Source organism: Schistocerca piceifrons, chromosome X (assembly GCF_021461385.2).
Source record: "Schistocerca piceifrons isolate TAMUIC-IGC-003096 chromosome X, iqSchPice1.1, whole genome shotgun sequence".
Lineage (NCBI taxonomy): Eukaryota > Metazoa > Arthropoda > Insecta > Orthoptera > Acrididae > Schistocerca > Schistocerca piceifrons.
In genome coordinates this window covers 309,073,298-309,094,567 of record NC_060149.1, presented here as the reverse complement: position 1 = coordinate 309,094,567, position 21,270 = coordinate 309,073,298, and the positions used below count along the sequence as shown (strand labels likewise).

Here is a 21,270-nt window from a genome sequence, read left to right as displayed (position 1 = left end):
ACTGGGGCTAATGTTGCACTGATTTACTATACTAAAAATTCAGATGTGGTTAGAAGCATTGCTAATATATTTGATCTGCAAAGTAAATTCTTAATTTCAAATGATTTGGAAGTACATAGATGTAAAGATAAAAAATACTACTTCATAAATACCGACTCATTTTTTCTGATCTACTTCTTAAAAGTTCGTACATGAAGAGAGGCATTTATAGATTTAGTATTGACCTGGGTTCAAAACCAATGAATTTAAGCTGTATTCTATTATGAGAATAGATTGTGAACTCATAAATAAAAAAACCAGTCACTATATTTTTCAAACAATATGTATACACAGTTGTGAAATATAAGAAACTTTAGCTGGTAAATAGACTTATCTGGATGGACCTTTCTTTAGCAGTACAGTAAGAAGTGGCTTTTGCACATGCACTATTCCGTTCTTGTGAAGTAGAAAGAAAGCTCCTTGTTCACAGGCATGATGTGAGACAACAAAAGGCAACTTAACTTAAAACATCTAAATTATGCAATGACTATGAATTTCAACAGGAAGGAAATAGAAAACACTGTGAGTATGATAGCCTTTTGTTATATTTTAACATAAAAATAAAGGTTTGTGACATGTTAGTAGACATTTCTTAGCAAACGAATCATTTTGTTCATGGCACTGACAATGTTTTATTTATAACAAAACAATGGAGACTCCAAGTTTATTTCTCTGTGAACATTTTATTTGAGGTTTTGAAACATGATTATACGAGATGTGGTAATAAAGAAACCAGACTGGTTGTTGTGCACATTGCTGGCTTCGTTGATGACAAAGAAGAGAGTGGGGAAATAACCTTGAGACTCTCCCTGACATGTATACAAAATTTCAGGCGACTCTGGTGGTTAGTCTAGCTGTGAGCATGCTTAGAAATGGATCATGTGTCTGACTCAGTCGGAGTTTTGCATCACTCTAAAGTGGAACAACGTGTTAACAACAAAATTTGAAAAAGCCGCCACAGAAACTTACAATTTGTCGAAACAAGTTTATAGTGATTGGTGTCTACCTCATACACAAGTTTTCAAGTGGGTGCAAGGGTTCAAGGATGGTAGGGAAAACGTCTAAGACGATCCGAAATCGGACCATCCTTCCATTTCGAAAACTGAAGGGAATGTGGAGAACGGGCGAAGAATTGTACGAAAAGATCGCCGCCTGAGCATTCGAGCAATTTCAGAACTTGCCCACATCAATAAAAAACCGTTAGACACATTTTACATGATGATCTGGGCATGACAAAGGTTTGTGCTTAAGTGGCGCCAAGAATCGTCACAAACGAATAAAAGTAACCTTGAGTGGACTGCTGTGCTGACACTCTTGAAAACATTGAAAATGACGCTGATTACCTCAGTAAAGTAATTATGTGTGATTAAACATGGATATTCTAATATGATGAAGACACTAAGCGACAATCCATGCACTGGAAGAGTCCTCAGTTCCTTAGGATAAAGAAAGCACACATGCGAAAATCAAAATTCAAACCAATAATGATTATTTTCTTCGATATCCGAGGGGATTATTTACATTGATTAGGGTAGCTGAAGGTCAGGCTGTCAATAAAGCTTATTATGTAATTGTTCTGAATTAGAGACGGGTAGTTCGCGAACGAGCGGGTGCAAAGGAACGGTTCACCAAGATGAATGAAAGGACCGAGAAACGAATTCCAAGGAACGATCGGTTCATAATTCACTTCGGTCGCGGCGGTCTACTTATAGTTCCCGGGAACGAGGAACGATCGGTTCATAGTTCACTTCGGTCTACTTATAGTCCCCGGGAACGAGGAACGATCGGTCCATAGTTCACTAGTTTACTTCGGTCGCGGCGGTCACTTCGACAGTTCTCGTTTCAGCTTCGGTCGCGTGCTCGTCGTTCTTCGCATGACCACCTGTCTCAGTTCCACTGCCGACTGCTCCTAGTTAGTACAGTATCCAGTTGTTCGTTTCATTCACTGCGCTCGCCCATTTTACATGTGTTCGAAACTGTTCTTGCACTTGGTTCTGGCTATTCAGCGTCCACGACCGGCAATCAAAAAGTATTTCATAGTTACATAAATTACATAAAAATTACGTCGTATGTAATACATACGTCTTTTCAGGTAAAAAAAGGGCATATCAGCTCACTTCATTATATCGATGAACAGCAGAAGACATACTTATAACAAGGCAAGTTTTTTTTGTTATTCATATATTTTTTGGTTTCATCGACTTGATTTAGCAACTAATTTTCAATAATTTGCTTAATTTTTAGTGTAAGAAAATTCAAATAAAACGATTTACATGTATCTTTCATATACAAAACATTATATTTAGGAAGGCTCTAATCATTTTTAAGTTTGGTTGTTTCCAATTTGCATTACCTGCTAGTTTGGTTTCAGGAACATATTTATTTTCTTTAATATGTTACTGTATAATGAGACATCAGAGTACATTATACTTTTCTGATATAGTCATATTCCAGAAAACATTTTGTGGATATTTGATTGTCGTCTGGATCTTGTATGACAATTGTGTGCATCTTTGTTCTCCATTAGTTCACCAGTTTTCGTGAGACAGTCCTTAGTGAATAAGACTGTTTCAAGACACACACGGAACATTTCTATCTCTGAAATAAATAATATGAGGTCTGCAAGATCATATTTTTGGGCCCACAAATTATCTTGAGTCCCCATATTTGCATTCTAATGGACACTGCACAATATGCCTGTACCAATGTTTGTTTATTTGTTGTACCTTTTAAAATCCTCAGACCATGCCCAACTGTCACGAGTTTCTTCAACAGGTTAATTTTGCATTTATCCAACATCAAGTCCTGCGGAACCCATAAATGCAATACCTTTGTAGCATTAATATTTACTATACTAAAAAAATTACTTTGAATCATTTTTGATCAGATTGGTGAGATAAGTTAAAACTGACATCTACAGATTTCAGAATTTAGAACTGGGGGTTGTTCACACTGGATCTCAACAGAACATCAAGTGATGACACCATCAAATGGTGGTGAGTTCACACTAGACAGAACGAAATCGCAACATCGCTTTGCTTAGTCCAGTACCAAATGGAGAAAGTGAGGTAATGAGCTACCCCAAATGAAACAAAAAATCTAAATATAGGTTTATAATTAAGGAACTAGCAATGATAAATGTTATTAAATGGCAAAGAAAACATTATAACTGATGTTCTTCAAAACCTTCGTCAGTAAACTGTTGAGAAGCGAATCAATGGGAAAAGTTTCGTCCAAACTTTTCAAAACATCGATATTTACTTGCTACAGAAACTTTATACATTCTAACATGTACAACAATATTTGTGAGACAAGATGTAGGACTTTTTACCTTGTCCATAGGGTTTTTTTCCTTCAAGTAACAAATTATGTCAAAAACTGGGCTTTTCTCCAGCAATACAGTCAACTTATCATTGGTAAAAAAGATTATTTAACGAAAATTGTTTCATCAATTTATGTTCTTATTTACACGTACTGTAACCTTCTTCTGTGTCCAGATTTTGTAAAACCTTAATCATATTTCACTGTTTGTTATCTGCCCTCTCCTGTGGACTAAAACTTATTGAAAAAATATCCAAGTCATCATAGAAAATCACAAAAACAAAGGAGAATAATGAACTTACGACTAAGAAGCCGCAAAAACACTAAAGGGTCATTCCATGTCAATTCAATGCAGTGAAGTAACATTTTCAACCTGACCATTTCAGATTTCTTTCAAATTTGGTACATTCAATGACCCTGATAAGAGATTTCAAAATACCAATTTGCAGGTGTGTGTTACAACTTGAAGAAAGTTATAGGTGTGTAAAGTTTGGAATTAGTGCAAAATTTACATGCGTCTGTCACAACATAAATGACTGTAATTCTGGTTCTAATTCAGTTACAGCAATAAATGGTACCATTGGAAAGCTAACAAATAGACCTTTACATTGATATGCTACATGGCAAGTTTCTGATAATTTTCATACAAAAGGTCATTGACCTTGACCTTTGACTCTGAATATCTCAAAACACCACATCTTCAATTATTTTGAAAAAAATATTTAATTGTTCCAGTATGTTACTATAAATATGATAAATATCAAGATGGCACACCAAAGACATCATTCACAAAAAATTATTTTGTCATCACCAATACACTTCAGAAATGAAGAAGGTAACAATATGAAACACAGATTATGATAAAGTACAATCCACAAGTAATATTGTACAAAAATATGGTTACCATTATTATAGTGGTATTATGAATTATTTACATTACATTACATTATTTACATTACAGTTGTAATGAAAAGGGAATGAAATGTTATTAGATCTCTCCTCACAATTCTGCAACCAAATTGTTAATGTTCACCAGATCTGATGCAGGGAGATTGTATGTCATTCCAATTGGTGTCACTGGATCCACTCTCATTATAATGTCACATTTTCTGATGACACAAGCGTCTGGTTTGGCAGGAAATACAAATGATGAAGATGGTCCTTGTGGATGCAATAAGTTGACCTATACTTCACCTGGTTCTTCACATGTTTGGAAGATATGTGCAACCCACCAATGACAGTGATACATACAGGCAACAAATCGATGTATATTTGCTAACAGCATTTCATTGACCATAGCAATCACTGACTCTTCTCTACTCACTAAAGAAGCAGAATATATCTTTGTCTTTACTAAACCTTTGTTAACAGGTATCACACACTGAAGCTTATGGGTACCTGGCATCGTCCTTGTATTTTTGAAATGTTGTTTCAGCTTGGCTGTATCTTCATCATGATACGAAACTGATGTATAATGGAAGACACATGAAAGAATATTTTCCTTGCACCACTCAAACAACTGTCGTGATGTCAAAATACGATTTCCGCAAGGTGGCTTGAGGCTGGTAAGTCTTGCTAATCTCTTTGCAGTCCCTGCTACCCCATCGCAAGATCCTTTACCATGCGCTGTAGCAAAAAAATGCCATTCTGCTGTAACATAAAAATTTTCTTGATGGCAGGACAGATTCATAAAGTCATTTCTGTTTTTGTATTGGGCAGCACATCTATCTGGGAAGTAATAAATGTGCTTTGGATTGCAAAACTGGTGTTTTAAGAAAATGATGAAATTTTTCTGGAAAGAATAAACACACACTGTATCATGCTAAAGGCAGTCAGATATTCCACATATAATACACGTCGTATTTCATTAGTTCTCGAGTCTCTGTAGTAAGCTACAAATGAGTGAATTGCAGCCTGTGAATTATTCCAGTGGAATTCTTGTGCCTCATCCTCAATGGTGAAGGAGTAATTTTCTGCAAACACAAAGAACAAGAAATCCATTTACTTTGAGACCTTCTTTAGTGATTTTACAGAAATGTGACTGCTGCTGGGAGATAAATGAGCGTGGTAGGAGCTGTTGTAACCTTGATGCAAACATCTCAATGAAATCATCTGTTGACTTTGTTATAGCCTCTAGAACTACCCTGCCTGTAGTTAACCAACACTTATATGTAATTTCGTCAATGCAGTTCTTACCAAACAGACCATACAGATAATCAGTAAATCTTGTCACGCCTGGACAATAGGGACATGATCCTAAGAAACATGCTGGTACTGCACGATTACATGTTACAAATACTACACAGTGCTTGTATGATGGTAATTTGTATTCTTCACTCTTTGTTAGTGCTTTATGTTTACAAACTTCAATCATTAACTGGAAATTCTGGTGCAAGACATACGCAGAAACAGCATGGGTTCCACTGGGATTGGCAAGAACACAGTGCTTTGGCAGCAACTCACAAAATTTGGAGAATCCAATATTTATATCTAGGTATTTATCTTTGAAATACACATATGGTTCCTTAAGGTAGTGCAACACTAGCTGCTTTTGTTTATATACTGTAATTCAATTTTATTTCACAGACACAAAGTCTTTTCTTCCTGGCATCATACGGCTCACGTCATGATGACAGTAAAAATCACACTGAACAGTTTTCTCACATAATGTCTTACTTAGATTTGGATTTGGTGTCACTAATATACCATGTTCTTCTACTAACTGTTTTGCTCTCATACCATGTAATCTGAAGCAGAAAATTCTTTCATAGTTTTCCTTATACTCCAACTCTTTCGAAGTACAGTTAGATTTTGTGTTTTTTGCACATACGGTCTGAATTGTGAAACTTATCTTTCAGCTGGGTGACAATTTCACTTTCTCCATTTTCACTCCCTTCTTTTTCCGGTTGTGCCACATAAGTATACTCCAACACAGAGGCTATTATTTTCAGTTATTGCTTTGGGTACTTTTTATCAATCTGAAGCGTCCTTTTCTTCACAGGAAATTCACCTAAATACTGAAGGCTACTATTTAAAGCATCGAGTGCCAGATCTGATGCTACTTCAATTCATTTAAATCTTCTCTGGAAGTAACTGGCACAACTGAGGCAACATCTGCAGTGATTGTTGGGTTTTGTGATATTTTTTTCTACATTTACTGCAATTTTTTCCACCTAACAATACATTAGGATATTTGTTTATCATCCACTCCTGAACATTCCTTATATTCTTCTGCATTCTTGCATGACCTTCTTCCCTAAACGGATTGCAATAATACAATTTTGACTTGAAATCCATTTTTTACTACATATTACTTTATGACACATTTACACTGCACTTTGTTAAATAAGCCACAGCCAAAAAACATATAAAACAAAATTTGCATAATATATAGAGATCACTGGACTAATAGTGACTAGTTGAAATAAGAGTCTCTCTGACTGGCTGTTCACTAAAACAGGCTAATGCTGATTGGTGGAAATAAAAATCTCTTTGATTGCGTGTTCACTAAAACAGGCTATTGTTATTGATTGAGATAAAAGTGTCTCCCATTGGCTGTTCATAGCTAGAAATATTAAAGAACTGGTCTGAATAAAAGTAACTGCTATTGGCTGGTGTTACAGAAAAAACTGGATACATAGGTGCTTACTACATGTTGGTGGTGTTGACAAAATAATTTTTTGTACATGATGCCTTTGTTGAGCCATCTTGATATTTACCATATTTACAGTATACTGGAGCAATTAAATATATTTTTTTTTTAAATTGAAGATGGGGTGTTTTGAGATCTTCAAGGTCAAAGGACAAAGTCAATGACCTTTTGTATGAAAATTCTCTGAAACCTCTCATGTGGCATATCAATGTAAAGGTCTGTTCGTTAGCTTTCTAATGGTACCATTTTTATTGCTGTAACTGAATTACAACCAGAATTACAGTCATTTATGTTGTAACATATGCATGTAAATTTAGCACAAATTCCAAACTTTGCAGACCTGTAACTTTCTTCACAGTTGTAATATACACCTGCAAATTGGTATTTTTCCATCTCTTACCTGGGTCATTGAATGCACCAAATTTGAAAGAAATCTGAGAGGGTCAGGCTGGGAAGTGCATTGAATTGACATGGAATGACCCTAAATCCAAGTCAAAACTTTCCTCCTGACGGAAATCTTGAGGCTTACGTCCATTTCCGTCTCACCCCATTCCATTCCGTTAACGGCATGTGCGAATTCCGTTATCTGAAATGCATTCTGAAATGTTTTAACATTTCGTTCTGTCCCCTTCCATTCCATAAGCTGTGAATGGACCTTAAAATTGTTTGTGCTGGACTACTCAGAAATTCACAATATAAATATTTCTGCTGTTAGTTGGAAACTTTCGATACTAGGTGCAGAGAGGGATACACTTGTATCAGCGGCAAACAGGGCACATTTTTTGAGGCTCACATATTCAGTGACGTCACCCACATAAATCCGAAAAAGTGATGGCTCCGAGATCGAGCCCTGAGGAACTTTATATGTTATTGTTATTCCCAGTGCTTTTTTTTTAAAAAAAAATTTTTTTTGAGGGTACTCCGATATTGGATATAATGCACCGAAAATATAACTGAAGCATGGGATACCGCCTGTCTGCTTTTTAGCCATGACGTCATCAACTTGTCGAACTACAAAAAAAAAGTTATCGGACTCTTCAGTTAACTCCATTTCGAAGCTGCGGCAACTGTTCTTGACAATTGAATCGCTGGCAGCCAGTTCGACAAGCGTGTAGTGCCCTCGCCCGCTAATAGCGAGCGATGGTAGTGCTAATCGGATATGCGATATGATATAGGTCAAAATATGTCTTCGGTAATATTTCCTTGTATTGTTTTGTATGTCGGAGGGTTGATTGGATTCACCTGTTTCATTGGAGGTGTATTATAGGTCAATTGAAGTGTACGTTATCATTTTCTTTTATTGTTCAGGGGTTGATGGGAATGGCATGCTTCATTTGAGGGAATGTAAACTGAAGTGTTCAATACCACATTGTTTGTTTGGGTGTTTATGGGCATCGCCTGCTTCATTTGAGCTTCGAAAAGCGTGAAACAGTGAATGACATCGCTTTTCCCACCAAAAACTGCACTGGTATCGTTCTTATTGCAATTACCAACACGAAAAAATGAAATAAAAAATTGACGTCAGTGAACTAAATCTTTGGCACTCTTCCAAGTTCTCAACATCGAAAAAAATTACTTTGACGATGAAAAAGTTTAGGGGTACACACCCCCCAGCGTTCCCCCAGAAAAACAGCACTGGTTATTCCATCTAAAAAGAAATTGCTATTTCCGACTTCATTCCGAACATTTTACCCAAAGCAGGATATAAAAAATTCCGCTTGGAAATTCATTTAGTTGGTAAAATTAGAGTTCCGTCCTTGAGTAGTAGTATTATTATAGTACCTTTCCGATTGGTTTACGAGTTAATTTGTAATTTTCGTTGTATCTGTAAACGTTTCTGTATGATTACTGCCATGGGCATGATGAAGAAAATTATACAAATGCGGCGATGTTATCGAAACTCATCTCTTAAACCACTTTAACGTGAATGTCCCTTTGAACATCTGTTAGTACAAAATACAGGCGACATAGAGCTGTAATTTTTCAAGCATCTTGTAATTTAACCACCGCAACTTCCCCGTACTTCACTGACTATGGTGCGTTCTGCTATTACTCTTCGAATCACCTAATTCTATAAGACGAAGATGACTGCAATCTAAGACGCCATCACCATCAAGAATACCTGAAAAATGTGTAAACACAATGTTATTTACAAAAGAAATCAACAAATCGGAATCGAGAACTATTTTGTACACATGACATTATCGATTCATCGTAATATACATGATAGGTTTCGATCATAGAGTATGGTTTCGATACTGGAGTAGTAAGCATAGCAAAGCTAGCGGCCTAGTAAACAGTGCGAGAAGAGCTGGAGTGCTATGTAGGTAGTTACTGAGCGTGTAATTAAGGCCCACGCAAGAAAGTTATTGAATTTGGAATTCGACCCTCAGCGATATGGAAATATTCGGTGTGTCATTGCTGAACTGTGTTTTTTGTTGTTCATTTTTGTGGAGGATGTGATCATTCGTGTATTGTCGTGCAACAGAAATCTTACTTGAATGATGCCATCACTAAGAAAGAAAGTGGTAGGCTTTATAAGGCAACTATCAGTTAATACTCAGCAAGAAAATGTAACCTGTGAAAAATATCAACAGTCAGATTCTCCTGGAAGTTGTTTCATTCACCGCTATTTAAGTGGGTAAGTGCATATTTCATGAGCGCATATAGTTCTTTCAAAAATCCCATTGTTAGTGTGTGTTACATTACGCAGGGTTCAGAAGTATGTAAAGACAAAATTCTGACTGGTATAAAGAATAGTACTGAATCTCTTAAAGTGCTTTTCAAACGTAGATGAAAGATAAAAACCCATCTGTGTCACACCAGCTAAAAGCTCTTGTTTGGAGAGGGAGAGAGAATATCTGCCCAATAATCGGCGCGCTCATATTTTTATTTTAGCAGTAATTATGGTGTAAATCATGTTTATTATTTTCAAGTGTGCGTAATGTCACGTATATGTTGCATGCGTTTGATAGTAAATATTTACATTGTGTAGGTACAAACTAGTATTAATTGTGCACTAAAAGTTGAACATAATACGCTCTTTTTCGATTCCCGTGATTATATGAGCGACATTACTTTGTTCAACCAGGCTTCATGAACTGAAAATGTATGTATCGTCGTAGAGAATGGATTTTTAAGTACCCAGTCATGACAATTACCTGTGGCTTTATTTGCGGAGGACTGTGTCCAGACAGACCCGTTCTGTAGTCTCACGTGTTTTGCAACCAATAAATCGTTCGTACTTTCATGAAACGATGCAATCAGCTTCAGTAATCATAAGAACTTCTCATGTGTTCAGTACAAAAAAGTGAAGAATTCACCCGTGTTTGCTATCATAGTCTAAAGCATTTTATGCCTAATATCAGAAATGTATGAAACATATAGTATGCAGTTTGAATTGTTTATGTAGCCCCTGCTTTATTTATGCAGTTATTAGTAAATAATAGAGCTGCCAGTTTTGGCACTCAAAAAAAGTTTCGAATCCTTCTCATCTTCTCATTACTTTTATTTTTCATTAACACAGTTTCAGTAACTGTTAGCTGCATTTTGGTTTATTTGTTTCAGTCATGATGTTCGTTCAGACGAACCTGTCATTCTCCATGGGCGAAACCCTCATGAACTTCCAGTTCGGTCCTTGGGTTCTGTTGTGAAAGGAGTTGAGACAGTATTTGCAGCTGTGACAGGACCAGATGGTGGATTGACGACTGTCAACAGGCGTCAAAGGCATTTGTCAGCTAGTGATCCAGATGTTGACTACATTGATATTCACGATCAACAAGCAGAGCACGACCGTTCCACAGGTACCATTTAAAGATATTCTTCCCTTCCTTAATTTGAACTGTACAGACATAATTGTCAAGTGAGTGTGAAATACTATTATTACCATGTATAGTGTTAGCTGCAGAAGCAGTGTAGAATATTCAGGTTCACCCCCCTACTGTTGATTTATTTTTTTAGGCAACTCAAAGGTATTCATATCTGTTGCTCACTTAATTGCATTTAGCCTACCTAATTGGTGATGAGTGTTCTGTTTGTCTGATGGATAGGACTAGTCAGACTGTGATGCTTATTTGTGGCTCTCTGACAAGGGTGGGGTACCAGTATGTGCATGACGAAAGACATCAGTCAGAGGCTATACATCATTCTTCTAGGTATCATAAACAGAAGTTGTTTGTTGTTATCCTCTTCAGTCTGGAGACTCATTAACAGAAGTCATGTGTAAGACCAGCCTGTCAGAGCCTGCCTATTTTTCACAAACTTACAAGACATAAATTAATTATTGTTGATAAAATGAAACTATAGTCACTCTGAAAAGTGAAATGTCAAAGAAATCTGATAAATTTCTAAGGTCTGTCATGGATGAGATTTTTGGGGACTAGTGTAGCAGGGGATACAACCCGCGGCTTTGGACAATGACGTCACGAGTCGCCAAACGAGAAGCGATTCTTCTTAGTGTTGTAGCTCCCTTCAGCAGCTGATAAGTGTTTTTTGGCTTTAAAAAAAAATGTCACGAGGTAGAATAAACAGATCCACTTTATTAAGCAATCAGTAAAAAAACGAAACTGAAACATAACAGCAAAAGCGAAAATGGTAAACTGCTCTCTGGCGACTTGTGACATCATTGTCCAAAGCCGACAGGTTGTATCCCCTACTACACTAGACCCGATTTTTGTTGTAATAAATTTCATTCTCCATGTCTTAGTTGTATTAATTTGCATTGATAAGCACTGCCGGAACCTTTAAGCTACACACTCATATCTACAAATCCAAGTCCACAGAATGACATAATGGCACAAAGTCACTAATGTGCACAAATCACTGTATGGGAAAAGACAGGATGTCTGGTATGAGTGCTTCGTACTAAACAAGCTTCATGTACTGTGAGAATGGATGCAGGGCTATTTTTGATGAGCCAGTACAAATGCTCAGTTGAAGAAGGGCGTACACCCCTTCTTTGTGGGTTTCCAGAACATTTCTGTCAATAGGATCATAGGACAGTCACAGGTATTGCAGAAAGTGTATGTCAGCAGGCCAACAACCCTGTTTATGTGAAATAAATTCTTATTTGTATGGCTGTTTTGGTATGGTCATTCTGAACCAATTGTTGCTTGGTAACAAACTTTTTGTAGTATAGGCAAAGTGCACTACAGCATCCCTGGCTCTTCCGTTGTATGCTGCAGTTGGAAATTCGTTATTGTTGAACATATTCTGTGAGGTGGTAGTATACAATAGACAATGAGAGTCACTCATGAAATTTGCTGTCTTAGTTTGTCAGAAATACTTCACTGTTCAAAAGAATATGTTGCTGTTTTGGAAGTGCTGGCTAGGGTGGGACCTGAGAGCAGTGCTTATCAAAGATATTTGTAGTGGTTTTCGTCAGTAATATTACACTTTTTTCCCTACAGTAAATTAATATTTACTAGCTGGGGCTTGGGGTGGGACCTAATAACTCACATTAAACTGCTGGGTCAATCCATGTCAAGCGGTCCAGCACTGATCACTTGTTAATCTCTGGGTGAATCCCAAACGTTTAGTGGACTCAAAGATATTTTTAATTTTTTTTTTACTGTTCATCATTTAGAAATGGCAGACATTTTTGTTTCAGGCCATAAGCATTTTTTTCACACTTGCACACGTGTGCCTTTTTTAAATGATTGAGAAGTGGGTTGCCCTAGGCCTTCGAAATAACATGCATTTAGCTCAGCACCCACAGATTTACAAATTGAAACCATTAGCACTTAACTGGGTGTATTCGGTAATCTATATTTAATATCTCAGAATTAATTGCTCAGCCGAAATATTTTTTGTGCTGTTCCATTATATAGTGCAGTTACTTTTTATCGAGTATCAATGCTCAGAAGCTTACACCGAAGAAAAACACTGTCTGAAAAAACATTCTTTATTTATTTATTTATTTATTTATTGACCTACAATGTTTAAGGGACCAGATACAAGTCTGAAAAATAAACATGTAATAGACCTTTAGAATTAAATGAAACAACAAGTTTACTGTTACCAGTCACCGTTTTATTTTTTCCACGACGCGTTTCGAAGGTTTAAACCTCCATCATCGGGTGGATTTACATTAGTTAGTATTACATATGTGTGTATGTTGTGTTACGACATTTGGAGGAACTTGTGGCACTGCCTAGTGGAGAAACAAGACACTATTTCAGAATATGGTTTTGGATAACTTTTGACAAAAAATTAAACTGATATTTAATGGTAAACTTTAATAAGTAAACTAGAGTACCTCCAGTGGTCACAGGTTCCTTTTTCTGTCGTAACAGTTCATGTATACTGCCACATTTGTAAACAAATATGGCGTCTGGAATCAGCTGGGTGCAAGGTTCGTACAGCAGAAGAGAAGACATAATCGTAAAGTGCAAAGAATATACATTGTAACAACATTATTACAGAATAATCGTTTAAACCATTTGGAGGTGTTTGTTTTGAGGTGTCAAATATATGTGTGTGTACTTCAGGTGGTATATAAATCCAATTTTGAAAGGTTAAAACAGCTAAACATTCATACTCGTTTATGCAATCAGGTGAAATGTTAAAATGGCTTAAACTTCATACTTGCTAATAACAATTAGGTAAAATGTTATAGGCTTCAATTACAATGATCATATTGGCTACTACAGTAAAATCATACATAGATGACACTCTTTGAAGAAAGAGAGAGAGGAAGGAGTGATTATATGAGAGCAAACATTTACATGGCAAGGAGTCTTAAGATTACATGTTGCATATATTAGCTGCCTAAAGGTTGGGGTAATACACTGGTTAATGTTATAAAATATGCAGATAGATATACATTTGTGCCAGTAGATGATGTACATACAGTTTTAAGCTGACAGGGGGTACAAGCTGTTGGTGTGATGAATTATCTGTGAATGAGGTCAATCTCTTGTACTCTTGGCGGCTGTCAATATTTAATGTGCACGTGTGTGTGTGTGTGTGTGTGTGTGTGTGTGTGTGTGTGTGTGTGTGTGTGTATTTTAAGAGTGTAGGCAGTTGCTGAAAACAGAGATGATACTATTGTAAATATTGTCATTTTTGTCATTTACGATGGATTCTGGTTGTTTCATTTGGTGTTTGTATATTTGGAGTGTTTCAAGGATGTCTAGTTTTCTGCCTTTTGGTTGGATGTGTAGGATGCTAATACTTGTGTTGTTAACATGGTGTTTTGTTTCATGTAGGTGGGTAGCTATTGCTGATGTGTGGTATTTTTTGTTTTTTAGTGCTGCCATGTGTTCCTTGAATCTAATCTCAAATGATCTGCTTGTCTGGCCTATGTAGAAGCAGTCACAGTCCAAACATTCAATTTTGTACCCACCTGTGTGATAATATCAAACTTTAGTAGGAATTTCAACTTTGAGACTCTGTTGGAAGCTATGCAAAAAAATTACAAGTGTGGGTCATAAATGTTTTTTAATATCTGTGATTCTTGGCTAATGGAGTAAAATATATCAATTTTAACATTTCTATGATTACTTGTTATGTCTTATTGAAAATGAGCCAACTAATTATATTATGTTGTTCTCATCTCATTTCTTTTTATTACATTGTTAATTGAACATCTGAGAAATTTCTCCACTCAGTTTGAGCTTTAGATTAAAAGTTCACCCAACGATAGTTGTAAAATCTAGGAGACATGGCTTCTTCAGTATGTTTTTAGCTAGCATTCAAAATTGGTCCTTCTCAGCTTTTTTAAACAAGCTCCTTGGTCCTGGTGGATGGTAAAATTTAACAAACATATTTTGGTTTTGACAATATTATCAACTTCAGCAGCCCCCCACTGTTCATTGTAAACCATTGCGTCTTTATTTTGAGGTGTCACTGGTACAGGTTTTTCATATTGATGACGATCACTATCAGGGGATGATGATGTCGAGTGCCTTTAATCTTCTGACAAGTGTTAAATCTTTCCTTCAATGTGTTGGTGTGAAGTCCTCGTATTTACTTACAGTTTACAAAAACATGGGTAATTTCTTTTAGATGTTATATAGAAATTTTATATCACAAAGGTCTATGAGTGTGCAATTTTTAGATTTTTATCTGATCCCCTAACAAAGATATCACAGGCCAAAAAATGAAAAAATAAAGGAAATCAGTTTTTCCAAATAGTGTATCTTTTAACTGTAAGGTTCTCACCATTGATGCTTGATAATAAGTAACTCTACTATATTGTGTAGTAACACAAAAAAATATTAAGACTGAGAAAGATTAATTCTTCTCTAGAAAAATACTGTTAGTAAATGGAGTTTTTTAAATTTGTGACCAGCAAGTTTGAACTATTAAAAACACATTAAGGAATGCACTCAGCTACATAATAATCATTTTAATTTTTAGAACAGTGTGTGCTGAACTAAATGCTTCCTACTTCAAAGGGTTAGGGCAACCCATTACTGAATAATTAAAAAAATAAACAGCAGATGCTTGGACATGTGGAAAAATGCTTGTGACATGGAACAAAAATGGCTGCCATTTCTAAATGATAAACAATAAAAAATTAAAAATATTTTTGAGTCCACTAAACATAGGAAATTCACCCAGCAATACCAAAGTTTTCTGAGATGATCAAGCAACCAATTACTATTTTTCCTGGACCACTTGACATGCAGTGACTCTGCTGTGAGTGAAACAAAACACCTGCTCACATCATTTATTATACATGAGAAATTGTGAATGAATAATGTGGTTGGGTACCCACATTCCACTTGTGATTCGTCATGTTCAGTTCCCGTCAGCCATCACATGAATGGTTACCAACAGTAATGGGCAATGGAAAAGCCATGGAAACCATATATGCATCTTTACCTGGAGTTCTGTGATATGTGGAAAGGCGATTTATTTACTGCAAGTGAAGCAAGGGATATGAACAAGCATAAAACATGCATTGCACGGTGGCTAAAGAGTACAAAGGGCTATCCATGTGCTGCCAACTAATTTTTTGTATGTTTGTCTGTTCCCACCCTCCCTCAACCAATTAATTTACTTCCGGCTGGCCGGAATGAATCGTTGAAGACTGCCCGATCTCATGACTATCTTACAGCCAACAGATTTTTCATGTCTAATAAAGAGCATAAATGCTGGCCGGTGTGGCCAAGCAGTTCTAGGCGCTACAGTCTGGAACCGCGCGGCCGCTATGGTCGCAGGTTCGAATCCTGCCTCGGGCATGGATGTGTGTGATGTCCTTAGGTTAGTTAGCTTTATGTAGTTCTAAGTTCTAGGGGACTGATGACCTCAGATGTTAAGTCCCATAGTGCTCAGAGCCATTTGAACAATTTTTGAATTTACTTCCACTCCCAGTGCTAGTATTTAAAGGTTGCCATAACATTGGAAACTAATACATGTAAAGAAAATCCTATCATTTTTATGTCAGTGACTACATAAAATGCTGCTCTTTCATTCTTGACAACAGATGCTGGTTCTGTCTATAATAACCATAGTGTCAAGGAGATAGTAAACCTTAACCTTCCTTTTTGTGAGTGCTGGAATGATGAAAAGGACTTAGCCAATATCTTTCCCTGTCATTTCATTATCCAAACTTGCACTTCGTTTGTTATGACCTTGTCAACATGTATTTGGACCTCAACCTTCATTCCTTCTAATATTCACCTCATGTTCTATTAAAATCATGTATTCTGAAAAAAAAGTAGAAAAAATGAAATTGGTCGTCTTGTATAGCCCCTGTGGACTGAAGACCAAATAGTGCTTGTGGCAGGGGTTTGGTCTTTTCCACAAGAATACTACAACCCGTATACTGTATTACTAAAACTCAGTTTCCTGTCAAACATTTCAGTGCAACCTTCATTGATTTGTATGGATTCTTTTGATGGGCATTTCTTCCATATTTTGTATTTTCTAATTTTGTATTCCGTATATTGTCAACACATGTATTGCAAAATAAACACTTTTCAGGCATGTTTGTGCACTGCTTCACAACAAATTGGAAAGACACACTGTGGAAGGGCTTGGTAAAACAGCCTGTTGTTAATCTTAGTGACACAGTGAAGTGAAGGGGGTGGGTACTCACCTACTCATTCTTCAGTTTGCAGACAGACTATGTTGTTGTTTTCTGTTGTTAGTGTCTCCAGTCCAAAGACTGGTTTGCTGCAGCTCTCCATGCTACTATATCCTTTCAAAGCCTCTTCATGTCAGAGTACCTGCTGCAGCCTATATCCTTCTGAATCTACTTATGGTATTCGTTCTTGGTCTTCTCCTACAATTTTTACCTCCACACACTTCCCTACATTATTAAATTTGTGATCTGTTGTGGTCTCAGAATTTGTCCTACCAACTGATCCCTTCTTCCGGTCAGGTTATGTCACGTATTTCTTTTCTCCCCAATTCTATTCAGTAGCTCTTCATTAGTTATGTGAACTGTTGTGGGTTGGCAGGAGAGCCAACACCGGGTACTAGAGGAAGCCGAAAGGCACGCGTTTTAGCTCACGCAGGCTGGTGTGAGGTCTGGAACAGGACAAGGAAATTAGACTTTAGAAAAACGGACATAGTTGGTGGAATACTTAACTTTAATCCATTAATGATGAGCGTCGCTCTTGACTGTACATGACTCAGTATCAATAGTAACTGATAATGGCGCCTTGCTAGGTCGTAGCAAATGACGTAGCTGAAGGCTATGCTAACTATCGTCTCGGCAAATGAGAGCGTATTTTGTCAGTGAACCATCGCTAGCAAAGTCGGTTGTACAACTGGGGCGAGTGCTAGGAAGTCTCTCTAGACCTGCCGTGTGGCGGCGCTCGGTCTACAATCACTGATAGTGGCGACACGCGGGTCCGACGTATACTACCGGACCGTGGCCGATTTAAAGGCTACCACCTAGCAAGTGTGGTGTCTGGCGGTGACACCACATGAACTACCCGTATAATCTTCAGCATTCTTCTGTAGCACCACACTTCAAAAGTTTTTTTGTCTAAACTGTTAATCATCCATGATTCACTTCTCACTCCTTACAAATACTTCCAGAAAAGACTTCCTGACACGTAAATCTATATTCAATATTAAGAAATTTCTCTTCTTTAGAAACATTTTTCTTGTCATTGCCAGTCCACATGTTATATCCTCTCTACTTCAGCCAGCATTAGTTATTTTGCTGCCCCAACTGCAAAACTCATCTATATATGTCTCATATCCTTACTTAATTCCCTCAGCACTACCTGATTTAATTTGAGTGCATTTGTTGCTTTTGTTGATGTTCCTCTTATAGCCTCCTTTCAAGACAATGTCCATTCCATTCAATGTTATAAATGTCGGTTTGCCTTTCCTTAATCTATCTTCTGTGAGAAGTTGTATGTTGTCTACTCCCGGGGCCTTGTTTCGACTTAAGTCTTTCGGTGCTTTCTCAATTCCTTCACACAGTATCATATCTCCCATCTCCTCTTCATCTATGTCCTTTTCCATTTCCATAATATTGTCCTCAAGTACAACTCGATTGTGTAGCCCCTCTACATACTCTTTCCACATTTCTGCTTTCCCATCTTTACTTTAAAACGAGCAGTTGAGTTCGCGAATTCACTGTGCAAATTGCATGCAGCTCTTGTGAAGCATCTGCCATTGGCTGGCGATGATGTAACCTATAGGCAGCACGTGAATTGCACACTGTTTAACCTGTGGCCTCACAGCCATCAGTCAGAGTGTACAATAGTGGTTACCACGAGAAACCTGAGGGGCTATCAGCACCAGCCATAGGGGTAAACACCATAACCTTTCTCTATTTGTTAATGCCATATACAATAGTACTGTTTATTTATACTACAGCCTTTCTGTATCCTATTTGAAGACCATATGTAATAGTACAGTTTATAATTTTCTGTTTCTACCCTTGCAGGGCCAAGAAATTCTGAAGACGGCTTGTATATAAGCCGAAACCGATCAATAAAGAAATATTAATACAATCTCAACTGCTCATTTTAATGTAAATATAGCATCAGGTCACTGTTCTCCACAGTCTATTTCGTCTAAATGTTATTTCCCTTCTTTGCTTAGGACTGGTTTTCCAGCTGAGCTCGAAGACACATCAGGCTGCAGGCAGGCACAGTTAAAAGAGACTTGCATATAGCTTTCGGCCACAGCCTTAGTCAGTAAACACACACACACACACACACACACACACACACACACACACACACACACACTTTTTCCTCTAGCCATTCCTGCTTAGCCATTTTGCACTTTCTTTCACTCTCATATTTTACACCTTTGTATTGCCTTTCGCCTGCTTCATTTACCACATTTTAATATTTTCTTCTTTTTTAAATTAAATTCAGTAGCTTTTGTGTTACCCAAGAATTTCTACTATCTTTTGTCTTTTTATCTGTTTGAACCTCTGCTGCCTTCACTATTTCATCTCTCAAAGGTAGCTATTCTTCTTCTACTGTATTCCTTTCCCCCTTTCTTGTCAGTCATTCCCTAATGCTCCCTCTAAAACACTCTACAACCTGTTATTCTTTCAGTTTATCCAAGTCCCATCCCCTTAAATTCCTAATTTTTCACAGTTTATTCAGTTTACTCTACTGTCCATAACCAATAAATTGTGGCCAGAGCCAACATCTGCCCCTGGAAATGTCGTGCAATCTAAAATCTGGGTACGAAATTTCTGTCCTGCCATTATACAATCAACCTGAAACTTCAGGTGTCTCCAGGTCCCTTCCATGTGTATAACCTTCTTTCATGGTTCCTAAACCAAGTGTTAGCTATGATTAAATTATGCTCTGTGCTAAATCCTACCAGTTGACTTCATCTTTCATTCCTTCCCCCAGTTCATGTTCACCTACTGTTTTCCCTTCTCTTCATTTTCCTACTGCCGAATTCGAGTCCCCATGAGAATTAAATTTTTGTCTCCATTAACTATCTGAATAATTCCTTTTATCTCATCATATGTTACTTCAATCTCTTCATCTGCGGAGCTAGTTGCCGTATAAACTTGTACTACTGAAATGGTTGTGGGCTTCTTGTCTGTTTTGGCTACAGTAATTTATTCAATATGCTGTTCATAGTAGCTTATCCACATACCTATTTTTTTTTATTAATTATTGAACCTACTCCTGCATTGCCTCTATTTGGTTTTGTATTTATAACCCTGTACTCATCTGACCAGAAGTCCTGTTCTTCCAGCCACCGAGCTTCGCAAACTCCCTCTATATCTAACTTTAACCTATCCATTTTCTAACCCACCTACCTGATTAAGGAATCTGACATTCCATGTTCCTATCCATAGAATGCCAGTTTTGTTTCTCCTGATAACATCCTCCTCAGTAGTCCCCACCTGAAAATCTGAGTGGGGGACTATTTTTACCTCCAGAATATTTTACTCAAGAGGATGCCATCATCATCTAACTGTACAGTAGAACTGCATAACCGTGGGGAAAAAATTACAGCTGTAGTTTCCCCTTGCGTTCAGCCATTTGCAGTACCAGCACAGCAGGGCCATTTATGTTGATGTTACAAGGCTAGATCAGTCAGTTGTCCAGACTGTTGCCCCTGCAACTATTGCAGAAGCTGCTGCTGCTGCCCCTCTCAAAGAACCACATGTTTATCTGGCCTCTCAACAGACACTTCTCCATTGTGGTTGTACCCATGGTATGGCTATCTGTGTCCGTGAGGCACACAAACCTCCCCCACCAACAATAAGGTCCATGCTTCAAAAAAAGGGGGGGGGGGGGGAGAGACAGACTGTATCTGTATGAAACAAGTTTAACATCTTAGAAACACACTCAAGGAAAAGTATATTGTCATCTCTGCAGCTCAACTTGAATTTCAGTTATTGTCAGTCATTGTGAGTTATAATGATGACTCCACACAACTTTGTAATACCTGAGGACTGTGATCTTGGAAAAACAGAATCAGTTTTTCACTGTGTGTACCATTTCAAAATTTATTACATTCAGTCAGCTACGAGAAGCCCCAAATTTATGTAAATCTTTTTGATCCTTTCAATGATTCTCATGAGAGAACAGAAGACCATAATTTGAATGACGATCTGCGCTTAATACGGCTACTGGCATCTAATGAATCATTTAGATTTTCTGTAGGTTGCACTTGCTTTAAAATTCTTTCATGTGACATGCCTGCAACATTCCTATTGTTATATTTATTTTAATGGGTATTCTCTGTGTAGAATCATGTATGTAGCTGTACTTGACGGTAAATTTATGATCCCGTTAAGTATTTTCTTAGGTTAGTGAACTATACAGCAGATGACATCACATCTTAATGAGTTTGCCATA

General features: G+C 37.3%; 1 protein-coding gene across 1 annotated transcript in view; it reads left to right on the top strand.

Annotated features, from left to right (window-relative positions):
- The first annotated feature begins 9,279 nt into the window (after positions 1-9,279).
- The window catches only part of LOC124721893 (PP2C-like domain-containing protein CG9801), a 46,915-nt gene continuing 34,924 nt past the window's right edge, over positions 9,280-21,270 (top strand). Inside the window, exons 1-2 of the mRNA XM_047247045.1 lie at positions 9,280-9,653; positions 10,580-10,815. Coding sequence (XP_047103001.1) covers positions 9,514-9,653; positions 10,580-10,815 — 376 coding nt within the window. The 5' untranslated portion in view covers positions 9,280-9,513. The remainder of the gene's footprint in view (positions 9,654-10,579; positions 10,816-21,270) is intronic.